General features: G+C 41.4%; 1 protein-coding gene across 1 annotated transcript in view; it reads right to left on the bottom strand.

Annotated features, from left to right (window-relative positions):
* Positions 1-19,759, bottom strand: part of LOC108552571 (neurogenic locus Notch protein) — a gene marked incomplete at its 5' end in the record, with an annotated part of 159,672 nt that overhangs the window by 32,309 nt on the left and 107,604 nt on the right. Inside the window, 2 exons of the mRNA XM_017907188.1 lie at positions 6,580-6,735; positions 12,668-13,024. Of these exons, the coding sequence (XP_017762677.1) occupies positions 6,580-6,735; positions 12,668-13,024 (513 nt within the window). The remainder of the gene's footprint in view (positions 1-6,579; positions 6,736-12,667; positions 13,025-19,759) is intronic.

The following is a 19,759-nucleotide window of genomic DNA, read 5'->3' as shown; positions in this document are numbered from 1 at the left end:
ATGTCAGTACCAAAATATGCCTCATGAAAACTAGGATATCCATGTCAGTTCGCAGACCAATCTTCAGTTCCAAATAACAGTCTCCTCAACCCCAGACCCATTAACCAAACTCCTCAGAGACTTTGTCCGAAGTCCCATGCAATTGAGCAACTGCGTCCAAAGTACCATTCGCAAACCCATCTCGCTGTAAAGGCTGTTTAAACGAGGAAAATTGGCAACGGAATACGAAAATCGTTGGACGATGAAAGACGTTGATAGTGGGCGTAACGCAGCACCGATCGGGCCCAATTTGATCGAATCTTTACTTTTATCTGACACGCAGAATTCGGTGCTTTTTGCAACGCGTTGCCGGTCGACGAGCCGTCCCGAATCGGTAAATACGCTTCATTATTGGCGGCCGGGGAGGAAGCGAAAGTCGTTGGACCCCGATGAAAGGACTCAAAGGGGCCCGACTCGAATGCCTCGGAAGACAACTGTCGATCGATCGGTATCAACGGTGTAACGTGTAGTTTGAAACATAAATTCACGGCGGACCATCAATTATACCTGCTGGAATTATTAATAATCGTCGCTGCCATGCTGGGGCCCGCCGGTTCCATCGATCGTTGGCGAGGGGAGGGGGGACGAGGGAAGGGCCTACGAATGACAAGTTCGCCGGTGAAATAAGAAGACGAAACAGAAATCCGAGTCCTCGCTGGATACTTATTATGGTGCACTGCACCCTACAGGTGTTCGCGTGGAACGCCTCGAGAATCAGATCGAGAACAGGGACCCAGGATGCCGTATGAAAAGGCCCCTCTTTCCTTTTAAGCTCTCGTCTCCGTTGACCCACTACTCGCGTACGCTCCTCCCGAGTGTAATTTCCACAAATTTCGCGGCTCCCAGTGGGGACACGCTATTCTTCGACGGAGAATTATCCGCGGTAATTTTTATTTCCGAGGAAAGTGTATGTTGTCGTATCTGACAGTTTACAGATGCAAAGCTGTCCTGTGGGAATTTTTCGAGGGGTACACTCGACGTTTAACGCGACTTCTGTTATTTCGGTGGGGCAATTCGGGGAAATTGTCGTTTGCTGCAAATTTCGTGTTTATCGCGAATGAATTCGGTGTAAATTCGAGGGTTATCGTGATTCTCGTTGTCCCAGGGGCGTATTAGATTTGAGGTATTGTTGGGGGCATGGTGACAGGTATTTCTAAAAACTGAGGTGACTGTGAGATGGACTGTCAAAATGAGGTACGATAAATTAATAATAATTCAAAGGAAAATGCAAGAACTTGCTTTGAATTGAAATTACAGATAATTATGAAATTGTATCTACTAAATAATTGAAAATTATTTGCATTTTCTATGAACCCCAATTTTTGAAGAATAAAAAAGCCATGCAATTATCAGAAGAGAATTATCATAAATTAAAGAATAAAAAGAAATACACAAATTACATCCACGGAAGTACCATGTAATTATAACAAAATTCCAAAATTTCGAAAAGATTACTATGCCACATATTATAATATAAATAATTAATAAATATATTAATAAATAAATAAATATAATATAACAATAAAATATATACTGCAAATGATTCTAAATTTTTAAGAATTTATCTTAAAATCCTAATTCGAAATTTGAAATTTTAACAAGTATATCACATCAATTTCCAAAATCTCAGATACCCCCTCAAAAAAAAAAAAAAAAAAAATTCGAAAATCTCGGAACGACGATTGCAGCGTCTGAAATAAGGCACAAATTTGTTCTGAATAAACATGCTCGTGGTATAAGTATGTAATTGGAACACGATGCAACCGTTCCCACAAGGAGAATCGAATGGAATGGAATGGAATCGAGTTGGATTCGCAGATGTATTCAGATAAGATTGCCGCAACGGGTGATCGAGGATTCCTCGTTCATGATGGATCAATCACGATCGACGACATCGGCAATAACGGTAGGGGGGAGACGAGCAAGTCCGCGGGATGAATGGAGCGCAAGGAGAACCGAATTAATCGATCGCGATCGATCGATCCCTCCCCGTACAGATGGCTCTGCTGCACCGTGTGGGATTTCAATTTGCTCGAACCGTGGGGGCTTTCGCGCACGATCCGCTACATTAATCTAATAATTATCGGCCGTTCTCGATCTTTCTAGTCGACCTGATAAAATACGAATCCGAACCGATAACAGTGTTCTCCTAGATATTTTATTTTTCTGTCCATTTTTCTTTTCTCTTTTTCTTAATATTTTATTTCCGTCCTGGTAAATTTTTATTTCTTTCCCCAGTTCTGGTGAATTTTAATTTCTTTTCTCTGATCTGGTGAATTTTAATTTCTATCCCCCGATCTGGTGATTTTTCATTTCTTTCCTCCGATCTGGTGATTTTTCATTTCTTTCCTCCGATCTGGTGAATTTTTATTTCTTTCCCCCGATCTGGTGAATTTTTATTTCTTTCCTCAATTCTGGTGAGTTTTAATTTCTTTCCTTCATTCTGGTGAATTTTAATTTTGTTTTTTTTTTCCTGTTCTGGTGAATTTTAATTTCCCCTTTGTCCTCCAAAATTTTACTTTCTTTCTTTTCTCTCTTTGTGGTGAGTTTTAATTTCTTTTTCCGATCTGATGAATTTTAATTTCTTTCTTCCGTTCTGGTGAATTTTAATTTCTTTCCTCCGTTCTGGTGAATTCTAATTTTGTTTTTTTCCTGTTCTGGTGAATTTTAATTTCCCCTTTATCCTTCAACATTTTACCTTCTTTCTTTTCTCTTTTTGTGGTGAGTTTTAATTTCCTTTTCCATTCTGGTGACTTTCAACTATCTTCTTCAGTTCTGGTGAATTTTAATTTTGTCTTTTCTTTCCGTTCTAGTGAATTTTTCATTTCATTTTACATTTCTTTCCGTTCTAACGAGTTTTAATTTCTGTCCCGATGAATTGGTAGGAAATGAACGATGATGGATGGTGCAATGCATCGATTGTTTTAGATATATAGTTTTATGTTCCTGTATTGTGAGAAAGATTGGAAATAGTGGAATGTAGTGACATTGTTATTAATTCGAGTTAATTTTGAGTTGCTTCAGCATGAATAATGTGGAAGGTAGTCTGTGGGTATGAGAAATCGTTATGAAGCTAATTGAATTGAAGTATGTACAGTGTTCTGGTTACTTCCTGCTGTTCTCCAGACCTGTTCCCACGTGTTAGTACGTTTTTAAATGCATTGGTTATTTTTTAAAGAGAGAAACTTTGTTGCGAGCCTCGTAATACCGGCTTTTTATTTTATTTCGCGTTTCCTCCATGCAATTTAAATAAATTATTTTATTCGCTTATAGAATCCAGCTAATGTTTCCTGTGATTAGAGATATTTTCAATATTCTAGATCTTAATCGGCGAATTAAATAAATTGTTTCTAATTGTTTAATTTAAATAGGGAAGTTGAACGAGTTAAATATTTCAGGTTTCTCTGAGAAAAATCTACCTTTGTTTTGTCTCTCCTCTGACAAAGTTTCGTTCATTTGTTCTTTGGTTTAATTGAACTAATGAAGCAATTAACCAGCAGTGACTTTACACGACACTTGAATTATGTCAGCTAATTATAATTCACCAGCCTCCGTCATTCGATAAAATCTAAGTTTAACCTCCTTAGAGATAAACGTACGTAAGTACACCTTTAAAACCTAATTAACATCAAATCATATGCGCAAACAATATTTGCATCCAAGTCAGTTTCCGATATCCTATCATTCCTGTCACAAAACAAAAATTTCTCCAATTAAAAAAAAAACGGAAAAAAATAATAATAAAAATTGTATTGGAATTATTAAATCAATCAAAACGACTTTACATTTACCAATTTCACATTTAAAAATATATAAATTATATTTGACGAAAATATTAACCCTTTGCACTCGACGACTTTTGGCTAGAGAAGAGTAAAAATTCAAAGATGCTCTACTAAAGAACTGACGATATTTTTTTGAGCAGTAAATAAATAATTGTATAATAAAATTGTAGAATTATTTGATTTCGATATTTCGCAGACTGTCACATTGCATTAAATTTGATATATTAATAAATATCAATCTTCCAAATTTTATCCAATGGTGACTGAAACTCGCCTCTCGAGTGCAAAGGGTTAATTTTTATCAAGATAAACAAATATTTATACGAATACATATAAAATGCATATAAAATGCTACATTTACTTTTCAATTCTATCGTTAATAAATCGAGTACCAGAATTATTTGATTTCCGTTTAAGGAGTAAATTATCAACCCTTAACCACGAATATATCCATATAGATTTTCTAAGAAAAATTATTAATCGACTACGTGTCGAAATTTAGCACGACCACCTGCGGGCCGAAATCAAATTCCCCGTTGCAAAGCGAGAAAGAATCTCGCGAAAAGAATACCGAGTCTTTATCGCGCGAGTCATCGGCTCGATATTCATCCGGACGAACTTTTCTTTCCACGTCGCCGAAGCCGATCATTTATTTCGAGGCCTGGCAGCACAAACGGCGATCGTGCATCGAGCTTAACGAGACATTGTGCGTTTTCAGCCGCCAGATCGTGCAACGCGCCGCTTAATCTTGATTTTTATTCACGGATTCGACGATTCTCTAACGAGCCACGAATATTCGGACGCGTACGGCGGCCCGATTGGCCGGCGCGACCACGTGACCGAGCGACGCGCCGCGCATGCGCCGTGGCAAGGAGCGCGCGCTCACCCACGGACTAGATGGAAACGAGAAAAAAGGAGACTGTTAAACGTATTGACCCCGCTCGACCGAGTCGGTTATTCAGCTTCGATCTCATCAGTGTCTGGGAGAACATCGTCGACTGGCAGAACATGCTCCGTCGATGAAATTATCACGGTTTACAATGAGGTTAGACTCGCTGACAATGACGAGCGTTTGTGCATATACGATGCACGCTGTTTGAGATTGAGAATTGAATATCAACTGGTTTTAAATTCGCACTAGTTGGCGAATACGTCGAAATTTTGCTGATTTCAGAATACGAGATTTTTTGGGACTTAAAAATTTAAAATGGGTTCCGAAAATTTTGTAAGCTTGTACTTTTCTGTGATTTCTGAACGTGAAATTTCATCCCCTCTTGGAATCCAAGATTGCAATAAAAAGAAATACAAAATCTAGTATTCTAGATCCACGAATTAAAAAATTATAATTCTGATTTGGATAGAGACACAAATCAAGTGACTTTAAAGAACCAATTACATCGAGAAGAGATACAAAAATTTGTATTAAAATTATTAACGAATTCATTAATAAAAGAAAGAACGAAATAATATAGTGCAATAACAAAAATTCCAAAAAATCATGGGGATTAAAAATTCTGAAAATTTTTGAAACCATATAGCAACTAATTGTATCCCCTCCCCCCATATAAAATTCTAAATTAACATAAAATATATGATACCTATGCCTTTATCTTTCACAAGGAGCTCACAAATCAGATAGTACAAAAGAAAAAAGATAAAAAGAAAAATTGAAGAATGAGAAGTCATGAAAATCGGCTTGGATACACAACAGGAATCGGTTAAATATCCTGGTTAAACACACGGTACCCCGTTCATTTATTATTCTTCCGAGCGTTTTAATATAGGAACTAACCCGCGCCGCGATAAAATCTATCAGATGCGATCTCTGAGATATTTTTCTTGTTCGTTCATGCGCGAAATCATCATCGAGCGTTTTTAAATCGGCAGAATCATTAATAACCGTGCCCGATGAGGCACCATGAAGCGAAGGCATGCGATGCTTTCGTTTCGAAGCGAGATTACTTTCGCAACTATTTCAGATTGTATATTCGGCCGGCTTATCTCGAGAGATCATTTCATTCAGGTCGAACGTATCACTGGATTAATAGCGCTCCGAGGTAATATATTTTTGTCTCGAAGCAATTACACCATCCATTTTTTACCCCCTTCGAAAGTGCTATTGTGCACTCCGATTATACAATCCTTTCCCTTACACAATTTATTACTATTATCGTTTATTTTATTTCCTATTCTACCTTATCACCATGTGCACAGAGAGGATTTGGAATCACATGGTAATTTTTATTTTCAAAATATCTTTGATAACTGGCTTCCTTACTTACAGATTTAAAAATTTTCTTTTAAATTTTAACTCTCGGATTGGCAAATAAAAAAATTTTTTAAAAATGAAAAAAATGATTATTTAGAAGAGTAATACTTCAGTGTCTTCTATGGAATTTTAATAATTCATTTACGAGTACTGTGGAAGTATTTAAAACGAGTAGTACCTGAGTTAGTACCCGAGCAGTATTCGAAGGTATAAATACTAAAATCTGGGACTTATCAATAAACTATAAAAAATATATCATGCCGAATTTTTGAGGAATTTTTAATATTAAGTTTTATAATGAAAATAATCTATTATCGTTCTCCATTATCAAAAACTACCCTACAGAATTTTAACACTTAACTTACACGTACCATAATATCAAGAAATTGGAAAACAATTCAATCGAAGGAAGACAATCTTCCATTACCGAAAACCGAGTTGATTAAATTAATAATTAATAATAAATTAATACTTCGAAACACTTACCTTGCTCGCACTCGTCGATGTCTTCCGAGCAGTCGACGCCCTTGTACCCAGTGGCGCAGGAGCACGTGAATGATCCATTGATCGGACTGGTGTCGCAGATCGCGCCTTGGTGGCAAGGGTTCGACGTGCAAGCGTCATCGAGATGACAAAGTAATCCTGTAAACAGAAAAGCAGAAACCGAACATTTATCATCGTCGCTTACAGCCTTCGAGGCATAGTTCCGCGGCGCGGCGTCCGCCATTTTGAACGGCCGGCCGCGGTAACCGGAGCGCTGCGTGCGTTTCTAGGACAAAAGTGTCGATCGTCAGCGCCAAACATGGCGGCAACGGCCAAAGATGGACATCATTAAGGCCCGTATCGCCGGAGCCGCGTAACCTAGCCAGAAATGTTACACTCGGGGATCGCGGTGACAAATCCCAGCGGCTCTGCTGCGTCGATCGATACGTTCGACTTCGTAAATTACTGGAAATACCGGCGAGCTTGCACGATAAGTCGGTCTAATTGCTCCCCACGGCGAGGAAATCCGTGGAATTTCGATTGGAATCGACGTGGAGTACTCGGAGATGCGCGATGGGGATTAAACGCGCCTTCGACTCCTAGCGCAGGGTATAATTGAGTCTATTTTTCCCGCTATGTTTGGCTTCATCGAGGTTTTGTATTTGCAAGCTGGTTTGGAAAGTTTCTGCCTGATTAATGGATACCGTGTTCCATGTTTTGCAACCATTTGTGTTCAGATTGAAGGATTTCATGGGGTTCGAGAGGCTCTTGTTCTAGGTGCGAGGAAAGATAGTGGTCTTGGAAAATTTGTAAGCGAATACTACATTGTTGAACAGTGTACTAATAGTATGCTAATGAATACTATATTTGCGTTGAGATTCGACGATTGCAGAGGCTTCCTCAGACTTTCTATTAGGTCTAGGAAGAGTATCAGGCATGCCTACAACTGACATAAGGCTAGAAATTAGCCAACTATCTCAAGATCTTCAAACTCTTTCGATCTTGCAGAATTTAGTATATTGCATACAAATTGTACTGGGCAAATTGTAAGTGACTAATGAATACTAAATTTGCTTCTAGATTGAAGGATTTCAGTCTCTCTGAGACTTTCTATTAGATTCACGAAGAGTATCAGCAAGCTCATAAGACCAGTCATCCCTCCAACTGATACAGCGTCAGAAATTAGCCAACTACGTCGATATCACCTCTAAAGTTCTTCAATCTCTCGTAAGAAGAGGGAATTTGATATCAAACCAAAGCAAAGCCTAGCAGTGACCAGTCTAACCATCACGGCTGTTCATTCCATCCATCATACGCCTCTAAATTATTCCCATTGTGTAACCCACGAAGATAAACATTTCAAATTACCTCATACGAAAGCAGTGTGCACAGTGTGCATACATCCATTTTCATACGTGCTTTGGGACCCGTTTAAAATTCGCTATTCAGCAGATTTCGCGCCCTGTCTACAGAGGCAAGAAAGAGGCCCCGTGTCCTTTGTTGGTCACCGTAACAATGGCGTTCGAACGCGTTGGGCCGCGATTAACGGGACAGGGATGTCTACGATGTCGACGTATAAACCGCCAGCCAGATCCGCGATTACACCCGCGACTAACTGTAACCGCGTGCGCATGCGCGGCAAGACGAGCCCCTCGGGCCTTAACACGGGCCCCCCCGAGATATGGCATCGTTATGCGTGCACGCAGATATCGCGAGCCCGTTAACTCGTACGCGTTGTTAAAACCGTTTCCGCGGTAACGAGATCGTAAATCCGGGGCCTGTCGTCCTGGCCCTCATTGATGTCGCAAAAACCCACTTTCTGGGTCCGGTCATTTTTTATAATTTAGGAGGATGGTTTAAAAGACAGGCCCCCGGTCGGGCAACACTCGGTAATTAGGATGCGAGGATGAGTAATGTCGTGAATCTTCAGCCTGTTAAGCGGTACATGTAAATTAGCGTAAGGTGACAGGAAATGGGAAGATGGCGAGGAACATCCGAAAAGTGGTCAGTATTTTGCTGTAGCATCGAGTTGGGAGAGAAGAGGAATGGCGTGGCTGAGTTTAATTTCTGATGGAGTTTAATTTATCAAAGGGTACGCATTTTTTGGCCCCAGTGAGCTGACGTGTCTCCTCTATAGGCCTAAATAGGACCAAAATGAGATAGCTCATCAACCGTGAATTAATATGAGTGAACGAGGAAAATCTTCAGTTGTATTACCTATCGCTATCTTCATTCCAATCACACGCTTCATCCATGCTCTTTACTACATACCCTAACATTGCCAGTGCGAGATAACCCTCTCGGTTATCTCTCCGAGCTACTCTAACTGGACACAAAGAATCTGCATCTGTAATACTCGGTACCGTCTTCATCCAAAGCACACAGTGCTTCTCATATTCTTCATTCCAAACGAAGAGAGTACCAAAATGAGATAACCCAGACCTATCAAATTTCTCTTAATCAGCTTTAAGATTGTGCCTAGTAGCTACCCTATCAAAATGTAACTAAATTTTGTCTAATATCTTGATCCCAACTATATAGAATATTCCTCCACATCCCTTATTAGCCACTCATTAGCTATTCGAACCTCGCCAAGCCATCACCCACTCTTTACCATCTTTCCCCGACTACACCTAGACCAGCAACTGACAGTACACTGTCAGCTCACGAATTCCTGCATTAGTACTCATCCTACCAAAATGCAATTAAATTTTTGTCCAATATCACCATCCCAATTATATAGAATATTCCTCCACATTCCTCAGTAGCTACTGGATGTCATCTTATCACGTGATCACCCAAACTTTACTGTTTTCACAAAACTGGACCTAGACTAGCAACTAAGAGTACTGTCAGCCCACGAATTCCTCCATTATTACCCATCCTATCATAATACAATTAAATTTTTGTCTAATATCTGTATCCCAATCATATAGCATACTCCTCCACATTCCTCATTAGCTATCGGATGTCATTTTGCCAAGTCATAACCAAAATCTCGCTATCTTCCCAAAACTACACGTAGGCCAGCAACTAACAGTACTGTCAGTTCACAAACTTCCTCATTAGTACCTATTCTATCAAAATACAATAGAATTTTCTCTAATGTCTACACCCCAATCATACAGAATATTCCTCCACAATCCTCATGAGCTACTGGATGCCATCTTACCAAGTAATCACCCAAACCTCGCTATTTTCCTTGAACTACACCTAGGCCAGCAACTAACAGTACTGTCAGTACTGTCAGTCCACGAGTTTCTCAATTACTATCCATCCTATCAAAATACAACTAAATTTTGTCATAACCAAAATCTCGCTATCTTCCCAAAACTACACGTAGGCCAGCAACTAACAGTACTGTCAGTTCACAAACTTCCTCATTAGTACCTATTCTATCAAAATACAATAGAATTTTCTCTAATGTCTACACCCCAATCATACAGAATGTTCCTCCACAATCCTCATGAGCTACTGGATGCCATCTTACCAAGTAATCACCCAAACCTCGCTATTTTCCATGAACTACACCTAGGCCAGCAACTAACAGTACTGTCAGTACTGTCAGTCCACGAGTTTCTCAATTACTATCCATCCTATCAAAATACAACTAAATTTTGTTTAATGTCTACACCTCAATGATACAGAATATTCCTCCACAATCCTCATGAGCTACTGGATGCCATCTTACCAAGTAATCACCCAAACCTGGCCACTTGCATGAACTACACCTAGGCCAGCAACTAACAGTACTGTCAGTACTGTCAGTCCACGAGTTTCTCAATTACTATCCATCCTATCAAAATACAACTAAATTTTGTCTAATGTCTACACCCCAATGATACAGAATATTCCTCCACAATCCTCATGAGCTACTGGATGCCATCTTACCAAGTAATCACCCAAACTTGGCCACTTGCATGAACTACACCTAGGTCAGCAACTAGCACGACAGTTAGTCCACGAGCTACAGCATCTAAAATTTCCCTGTGCGGCAGTTAGAACGAGCGAAAAAGCTCTACTGGATGCCATCTTACCAAGTAATCACCCAAACCTGGCCACTTGCATGAACTACACCTAGGTCAGCAACTAGCACGACAGTTAGCCCACGAGCTGCAGCATCTAAAATTTCCCTGTGCGGCAGTTAGAACGAGCGAAAAAGTCGCAGGCTCGTCGTCAGACAGGGCTATCGGAGGAATCGCAATCACGCCGGGACAAAAGAAGGATGCCTGTATTTGGCGATCGGCGTGGACGCGCGATCGATCTGAAAAGCGCGGCTGCTGCACCCGGCCTCGGGTAGGCAAGTAAGGACAGAAACTTGTTTTCAGTCCTCAAGGTCGTCGCTCGGTAAGGCTAGGCTGCGCACCAGCCTCCGGAATCCCGGGATTCCAACGGACCCTCGGAGGCTGCATCATATTGTTGCACGTGCAGATGCACCTGCCTCAGCGCTGATGCTCTCGCGATGCATAATGCCGACACGATCCAGCGTGCAACACTTCGCTCGTCGGATGTGCTACGTCGCGCGAATTCGTTCTGAGAATAATAATCAGAATTTCTAGGCTAACTATGGTCCCTTAGAAGGTTCCAAGCAAGGTACTGACGAGCAAATAAACTTGGGACCTCTTGGGACCTATTCCCACGTTTATGTTGAACTTGGGTTTGAATTCATGACTACACCGAAGGTTCAGTGACATGTATGACATCATGTAGGTGTATGTATTGATATTAACCCTTTGCACTCGAGAGACGACCCTCAAAATAGTTCTACCATCGACTTCATAGCAGAAAATTGTCAAACTGCCAATTTTCTGTAACGAAAAATTGAAAGGTATAAAGGGATAAAACAAATGGTGACTGAGATTGACACTACTGCAGAGAATAGGGTACCTTGACATATTCTGGGTTTCTTATTCGAGATAGGAATGGATATTTCAGTTATTTTTTCCTGGGATACGAAATACAGGGTGTTATGAAAATTATGCTTGAGAAATGTCGAATTTTTTGGCAGGAAATGAGAGAAGAGTGGCCAGTGTTGGTAATGGAGTCATTCGTGTACCGAGAGAAAGAAATCACGGATGGATAACAGTAGTCATGGAAGTATTAGGCAGTTCTCTGTAATTTGTGACTGATATCGGCGTCAGGATGATAGAGTTACTGGCTTCTATGGGAACCCCAATTTTTACGCAAGTGACGATCATGAGAACTGTTAAGGTTAAGTCGGGTTAAAGGAAATGCGAAGTGATGTGCTAATATGCAGCTATTAGCCCGGTGCTTTGCAATTTTTCCAGCACATGTACGTATCAGCCTGAACTACTTCATTATGCGAATGCTACTGAGCGCAAAAGAACATAGTAGGTTATAGGAATAAAGTGGTAGGTTGTTGCACGCGGAATTGATGATTTCAAGCAGAAAAGAAGTCGCCAGAATTTTCTTGCTGGATGTACCGTTAGATTAAAGAATACAACGTGAAATACAACCTCGTGCGCAAATTTCAAAATTGCAATTAACATACTTCGACTAATACTGTTATCGATGAAGCTGTACATTCGGCCATTTTGTTTGCACGAATTTAATGAATCAGGAAAAGAACCAACAAGAATTACTGGAATATTAAAATCGTCGTACAAATGTATGCCAATTCAACGAATACATTATGACGAATTAATATTCAATATTTATTTTTAAAAAAGGAAAAAGAAAAGAAAAGAAAAGAAATTAGGTAGTACCAAACAACACGTCTTTTTCGCGACGATTTTATAGCTCAATTATAGCTCACACGGTAAGGACATAACTTGGAAGCATTGGGTCGCTGAACGAGTAGTACCGATTTTTCACGCTAGATGGTGCAGCATTGTTCCGCGCCAATCCACGAATCAGGAGAATGCATTATTCAACGAACTTTATACTAAAAATACCAACCCAATGATTTTCCACTACCTAATCTCCATCAAAGTTCCTTACATGTATCCCTATAACAATTATCTCTCTCTCACTCTCTCTCTCTCTCTCTCCCTCTCCTGCTCCATCATCGATATTAAAACTATCAGCGGAACAGGTAGCAATTTTGAAAAAGGATCGCGTGTCGTCTTACCAGTCTTGCCGTAGGTGCATTGACAGTAGAAGCTTCCAACGCGGTCGATGCAGGTGGCGCCGTTGAAGCAGGCGGCGCCTGCGCAGTCGTCGATGTTGACGCTGCAGTCTGGCCCGGTCCAACCGTTCACGCATATGCACGAGTAACTACCGGGCGAATTGGTGCACGTGGCGCCGTTGTGGCACAGCGACGGCCTCACGGAACACTCGTCCACGTCTAGCTCGCACTGCGTGCCCGTGTACGACGGGGGGCACAGGCACGAGTACTCGTTTATCCTGTCCATGCAGGTCGCGCCGTTCTGGCACAGGTGACCTGGACAGTCGTCGATGTTCTCTTCGCACTGATCTCCGCGGAAACCTGTAACATTCAAAGCAGAGATAACATTAGAGACCTGTTCAACTTAAAGTGATCATAACCTAAAATAGTCTTAGTCTAAAATAGATGGCTCAATGGATAAATGTGTTTGTCTTCGTTCTCAGAGTTAGAGGGTAGTTTGTTACACCCTTTGTTAACAATACTGACTGATCTTTGAGCAACCTCTTTCAATCGATCTCTCCTAGTCTCATCATGGAAATACATTTGCCTAAACTAAAATAGTCTTTAGATAGCTCAGAAGACGAAACTATAGTGTCGTTTGAGCCAAAAAATGTTTCTTCCTTAAAGTCAGAGGTTAGTTTGATACACCCTTTGCTAACCATACTAGTTTCCACGTCCTCCTTCAATCAATCTATGCTAGTTGAATCATGAACATACCTTTGCCTAACCTAAAATAGTCCTAGGCTAAAACAGACAGCTCGAAAGTTGAAATTACAGTATCCTCTGTGCCAAAATGTGTTTCTTCTTTGAAGCTAGAGGGTAGTTTGATAGAATCTTTGCTAACCATACTGTTCCTCTGCATCCTCCTTCAATCGATCTATCCTAGTCTCATCATGAATATACCTTTGCCTAACCTAAAATAGTCTTAGTCTAAAATAAACAGCTCGAAAGACGAAATCGTGGTGTCATCTGGACCAAAATGTGTTTGTCTCTCAGAATCACAGAGAACCTAACCTAACCTAACCTAACCTCTTGCTAACCTTACTACCTGGTCCACACGTTCTTACACAATACTTTTGCTTCCTGATCTAATCTCTCAGCGTTCCCTCGACTTAAACAATGATTAATCGAAACACAAAGTACATTGACCCTTTAAACAGCATCAATAAGCACTTTTCCAGCCATGAGTCACTCGACGTAAAACCCGCGAAGGATTAATCCTTATTACCGGACGATGAAACCATAAAACCCACGCCAGCAACAGCAAACAAACACGGTTTATTCCTGCAGCAACCTTCCAAAGCACGATACCCTACGCAAATACCCCATTACTCCCCGAGCCACGATAAATCCCGCCATAAAATCCGGTATATCTCAATCCATCCACTCTCGTTCCCTCTTCACCTAACCTAACCCCTCGAAGATCAACAAAAATTCGTCGTCGCGACTCATCGATTTATGACGATTTACGACGTTGCATCCGTATCGCAATAAGTATCTCGCGATTTAGGGTGCGATCCAAGTCCAACTCTCGGAAGGCAAACAAAGGATCACGCGGACATTATAGCAAACGCGGGGGTAGCTGCTGGGGCCTGGGCCAGATCTCATTGACGATCGTCACGGTCGTAAAGAGAACTCATTACCACGCCACGTTCCTGTACACCACCAGGTGAGCGAGAAAGGAGGAATCCTTAAATTAGAGCCACGGGTACCAGCCAGAGGCTTTTATCGCTCGACGAATTTATGGTGGCCTGGAAGAAAGGACCAGGCCGAGATTCAGCGATAATATAACCGTGAAATCGATAGTCGGCTTTGTCGATCGATTTTTCTACTCTGTTGCGAGGCAGCAAATAGCCCCGGGATGATGAGCATCCTCCGGGAGGGGCTAACTGCTTGGTATTCAAGCACGGAGCCGTCCAAGGCAAGAACGCGATGCGCTGTTTAATTGCAACGAAAATCGCTGTGCCACCCTGAAACGCAAAAACAGGGCGGCGGAGAGGATCGATGTAGCATGACGCTCGGTTATTTGCACGGTGCTGAAGAATCCTTTGTGCGGCTTCGTCTAGCCGAGTAAGATGCATATTTATAGGCTGCGGTTAATGGATCTCGCGACGGCCTCAGCCGAGGCAAAAAGGGACCAGCAGGAAGTTTAACGGGAGTTTTAAAAGTCGAGGATGTTCCTGATGCTGGGTTGGAATTGAGGTGGCTCGATCAGGGTACCGATCTATTTTTTCCTTTGGGTCCAGGTGGAATTCAGTTTGCGATTTTATTGCTTCTCGTTGAGATGACAGGATTGGTTCCGTGTTTTTGCAACGAATTATTTAGCTTTGGCAGTGCTTTGCAAATCCTGACTACTGGCTGTTTAATGCTAGATCTACCAAGAGGGGTCAAAATGACTGGTTTGGTATTTCTTATAATTAGTATTCATTTTCGATACATTTCGTTGCCTAAAATTTTGTTTGACTTCTTCTGTCGGTGGTTGCAGAATTAAACTTATATGGCAGTAGAACGTGGTTTTTGTAGTACATTTTATATTCTTATTACACTTTATATAATAGGGCAATGGTTCTCGTGTGCACGTAGTTTACATTGTAACGGCTTTATAAGGACTGAGACGATGATACACAAATGACGAGGACAAACATGGATTATATTAGTAACAGGTAAACAGATGTCGCAATTAGTGACTTAAAATCTTTGACATTTTCTAAAATATGCAAATAATTAATTTTGTAAAGCAGTTCCTATTTGTTTATTTTGATGTAAAATTTTGTAAGTCGCAAATAATAGAACCACCCCTTCCTGGCAAAATATTTCTACCTCTATTACCATAAAATATCAGAGACTCTTGCAGATTGTCAATCTCTATATATTGAATCGATATAACAATAAAATCCTATATTACGCCAATGTATAAAATCACAAGTGATAAAATCGTCCCTTACTATCAAAACATTTCCACCCTTACAAACCACCCATGTTAACACCCTGTCTTACCATTTAAATCCGAATGGCGCGTGCCATAATCAGCAACAATGTTGAACACACGTTGAGCCAAAAACTGACTACGAGCCTGACTCGAAGTGTTTACGTCGAGCCCTATCTACTATGTGTTCGAGAGAAGAAGGCACAGAGTGTTTACATCCTCACAACTGATCCTCTATCCTCTGATTATCTAGTAATATTCGGTCAATAGTTGGCACCGTCTGCACCAGGTCAAGCTTCTTATAAATTTTTGAAATAGAAGTAGAATATTATACTTCGTTCAACGAGAACTTGCAGGAAGTAATATATGAACTATTGTGCGTTCGAGAAAAGAAGGCACTCACGACTGATTAACTCCGCTGATTCTCCTTTAATCACAAAACACAGTGACCAATGATCTTCGTCACCATCTTCGGCCAATAGCTGTCACTGCCTGTGGCGATGGCAGCGTCAGTGGAGTTAATCAGCCGTGAGGATGTAAACACGCTGTGCCTACTTTTCTCGAACGCACTATACACGACAGAGGCGCGTGATCGGAACAGGACTGGAAGCTCCTCCAATAAGGGTTCTTCATTATTCGTCCCTGAACATTGACATTTGGCAGCGCTCAGCTGCAATCCGCAGCACTGATCACGCAAACGTACATTTCCTGCCTTTCCTCGCTGAACGGAGCATAGACGATGGTGTCACGGGAGAATTACACGTGGACAATGAAAGAAATAATATTCATCGAAACTGGTCACAGGATCCAGAATATAAAAATGATTTCGACGAACCACAGTTTCGGTGATAGGAGCAAAACTGGTCTATAGAGAGTTTACTAAGGTTTCTCGCAAAGAACATAACCGTATGGATGAGGTATCAGTATCAAGACTAACTTCATTTAAATTTGTCAATGGTATTTATACATTTGGTCTTGGTTTGGGTGAGGTGATGATTCATATTAGCTCTTGGACGTCTGTATTATTATCTTGACCTTCGGATTTGGATTTTCTTTAATAGGCTGTTATCGCAGGTGTCATAATAGCAAGGACTGTTCCATGATTACGATTCCTACTGCACTGTCGCAATTTTCTCTGTCCCTAAATACCAAGATCGCACTCGAAGGCACTATACAATCTATATATGAACCGATTTCCTTGCCAAGATCCTCGCACGATATTGTAAATAATGGTACAAGGATAAAAATCTACGTACCACAGTCACATAAAGTCGACTCTAGTAAATCAGAAATAGGTAATAAAGCGAAAATCGAGTATCACGAACCCCATGAAAAATCCCCAGCGGAGAAGAACGTGGAACAAAGCCGAACCAGGAAGTCCGGGTAACGTTTAAGGACTATGCAAGAATTATTCTCTCTTCCCGTATAGCCACTCATGCACACATAGGCACACACAGTCGCGTCCACTTTCCTTCCGCCCTTATCTATCGGTATCAGTCGCCGGTCAGCGATGCAAACGCGGTCGTGAACCATGCGCTTACCAACTCTAATGGCGCGCATAATTTATGCTCGATAGAGCGGTTAACTAAACTTCCTATGCATCTGCAGCGGTTCGCGAGCCATATACACACGTGTACGCGTCGCCTGACGTGAGCTAGAGTTTCGTTCCGGGATGAAAAAGAATCCATGACCGAGCCTATACGTATGTATAACCCCGGACCACGACGTTATTATACCGCGGGCTGGCCGACAGGGAGTAACATTAATATTAAAGCCATGCAAAAGTAAATCGGCCATTATCCCACTCTGTGCAGCTGAGACTATGGACCTCTTCCTTCGAATAGTTCACTGATCCAAGCTTCGCCACTTGCTGATGGAAAATTTGGAGAGGAATGGAATCATGATTGATACCATGTTCAGATACTAGGAGTATTTACATCCCATGAGAAATTGGAGTCTTTGACTTATTATAGTTTCAGCCCAGAGTGGAAATTAGGGCTGTCTGTTGCAAGGAATTAAAAATTTGGAATAGAATAATGGGTATTTGAGATCTCTTACTCCAAGATTTTATACAAATATTTAATTTATACAGAAGTTCGGATTCTAGGAATATTTGCATCCTATGAGAAATTGGAGTCTTTGACAGATTCTAGATATTAGGTTAAAAAATGTAGGTTGAGACTGTCTGCTGGAAGGAATTAAAAATTGGAATAGGATAATGGGTATTTGAGATCTCTTACTCCAAGATTTTGTGAAAATATTTATATCCCATGAGAATCTATGCCTGATTAGATGTTAGGCCCTGGGTGGAGATTAGGGCTACCTACTGAAAGGAATTAAAAATTTGCAATAGAACATTAGGTATTTGGGATCTCTGAGTCGAAGATTTTATAAATATATTTACTTTATATAGGCGTTCAGACACTAGGAATATTTGCATCCTATGAGAAATTGGAGTCTTTGACAGATTCTAATGAAGATTAAAGCTGTCTACTGGACGAAATTAAAAGCTTGGTACCGAATAATAGAGATTAAAGGTATCTCAGATCTCTCAGTTACAGATTCTACAAAAATATTTAATTCATATAGCCATGGTTTGAGATGCAATCTTGGAGACCTCCAAGGAGACCTCAACTAGGATTTCCCAACTCTTCTTGCCAATAAATCCCCGATTCAATCTTCGATAAAGTTTCAAAGACCCGAATTGAAAGTCAATCAGTGATGTTATCATAGAATCCAATTTATTCCGAAATTTTTAAAATTCCAATGTTACACTCAACCAAACTCACAGACCAATTCAAACGAATTCAAACAACAGTCAACGACATCCAACCTTAATTTCCGTCATCCTCCAAATCCCCTCATCGATGGCGACCAAAAACGACACTCTAACCCTTCCTCAAAAACTCGAAAATTCGATACACACCCTCTCGTGACCCCGCATGCATCACGCGAAAGGTCTTCAGCATCTACTTCGTTCCTCGAAGTTGTTGGAGGCCTTCGAAATTGCCTGCGCAAATCGACTTCACGAGCCAACAGATGGTTACACGCAGCGGGGCTTCGAGTGCGAATTTCGGCAGTGATTCGAAACTGGAATTTCAAGGAGGTTTCCCTCCTCGAGTTACCGGATTACAGGGGACCGGCTCGCCGGTTTACACGCTACCGTGAGACTTTTACGTCGTAAAATCCAGATTATGATACTTTCTTGCCGGCGAATTTACACAGCCACTCTCGCGAACACACGACTCCGATACAACGTTCCACCTTTCTCCGTCCTCTTCCCTCTGGTCCCGGTTAAATGGCCGCTGCACGAGGTCCACCGGACAATCGGGACGCGAGATGGAGGAGGTGGTACCATCTACGGGGTATCGGTCCGCGCGTGGTTTCCTCCTCCATTGTCCGGCGCGCCACCATCGCGAGTTAGGTCGACGAAAAAGGTGACAAGAAAGCTGGGTATCGCCACGGTTCCGAGGCGAATCGATTGCTCGTAATATCGACTCTGGCCGGGACAAAGGTTGGGCACGAACTGCTCGGTGCCAGGTGAAAAATCCACCTATTTGCGAGACCATTCGTTCCGCATTCGTACCAGGCGCGCGTCCTTTCATCCACCGCGATCGCTTTTCTCCAGCTTTTTGCCACTGGCCTGCGAACAGCTATATCCTAAAAACTGCCAATCGTGACACGACTTGGGAACACCAGTACTGGCTATCTTAAACTTTGCCTGCAATTTTTTCGAGTTGGTCAATGACGGAAAAAAGGGTAGATTCCATTTGCATCGTGTCTCTACTTAACACTATACCATCCGCTGACACCACGTTGGTGTCATGTGAAAAATATCGCGCAAATGCCGGTGACACCACGTTGGTATCACGCACAAAACTATCAGGCAAGTGACTCAAATACAGATCAAAAACAGGTTTGACTATACATCCTCGAAATTTCGAGAAAATAGAGAGACAGGATTGAGAACTCGTGAGAAATGACGATGAGATTGGTAAAATTTGGCGACTTATGATCTCCTAAGCACCTCGAAAAACCGCTACTAAATGATCTGAGTCAGTTCTACCAGCGCCAAACGAAAGAATCCTGATTAGACGCGTGGGTGGCATAGTGTTAAGGTGCAGTGTTCA

The sequence above is a fragment of the Eufriesea mexicana genome, unplaced genomic scaffold (assembly GCF_001483705.2).
Source record: "Eufriesea mexicana isolate 0111107269 unplaced genomic scaffold, ASM148370v2 scaffold7170, whole genome shotgun sequence".
NCBI classification, from domain to species: Eukaryota; Metazoa; Arthropoda; class Insecta; order Hymenoptera; family Apidae; genus Eufriesea; species Eufriesea mexicana.
The sequence above is the reverse complement of the archived record's forward strand: the minus strand, read 5'-3'. Positions and strand labels throughout refer to the sequence as shown.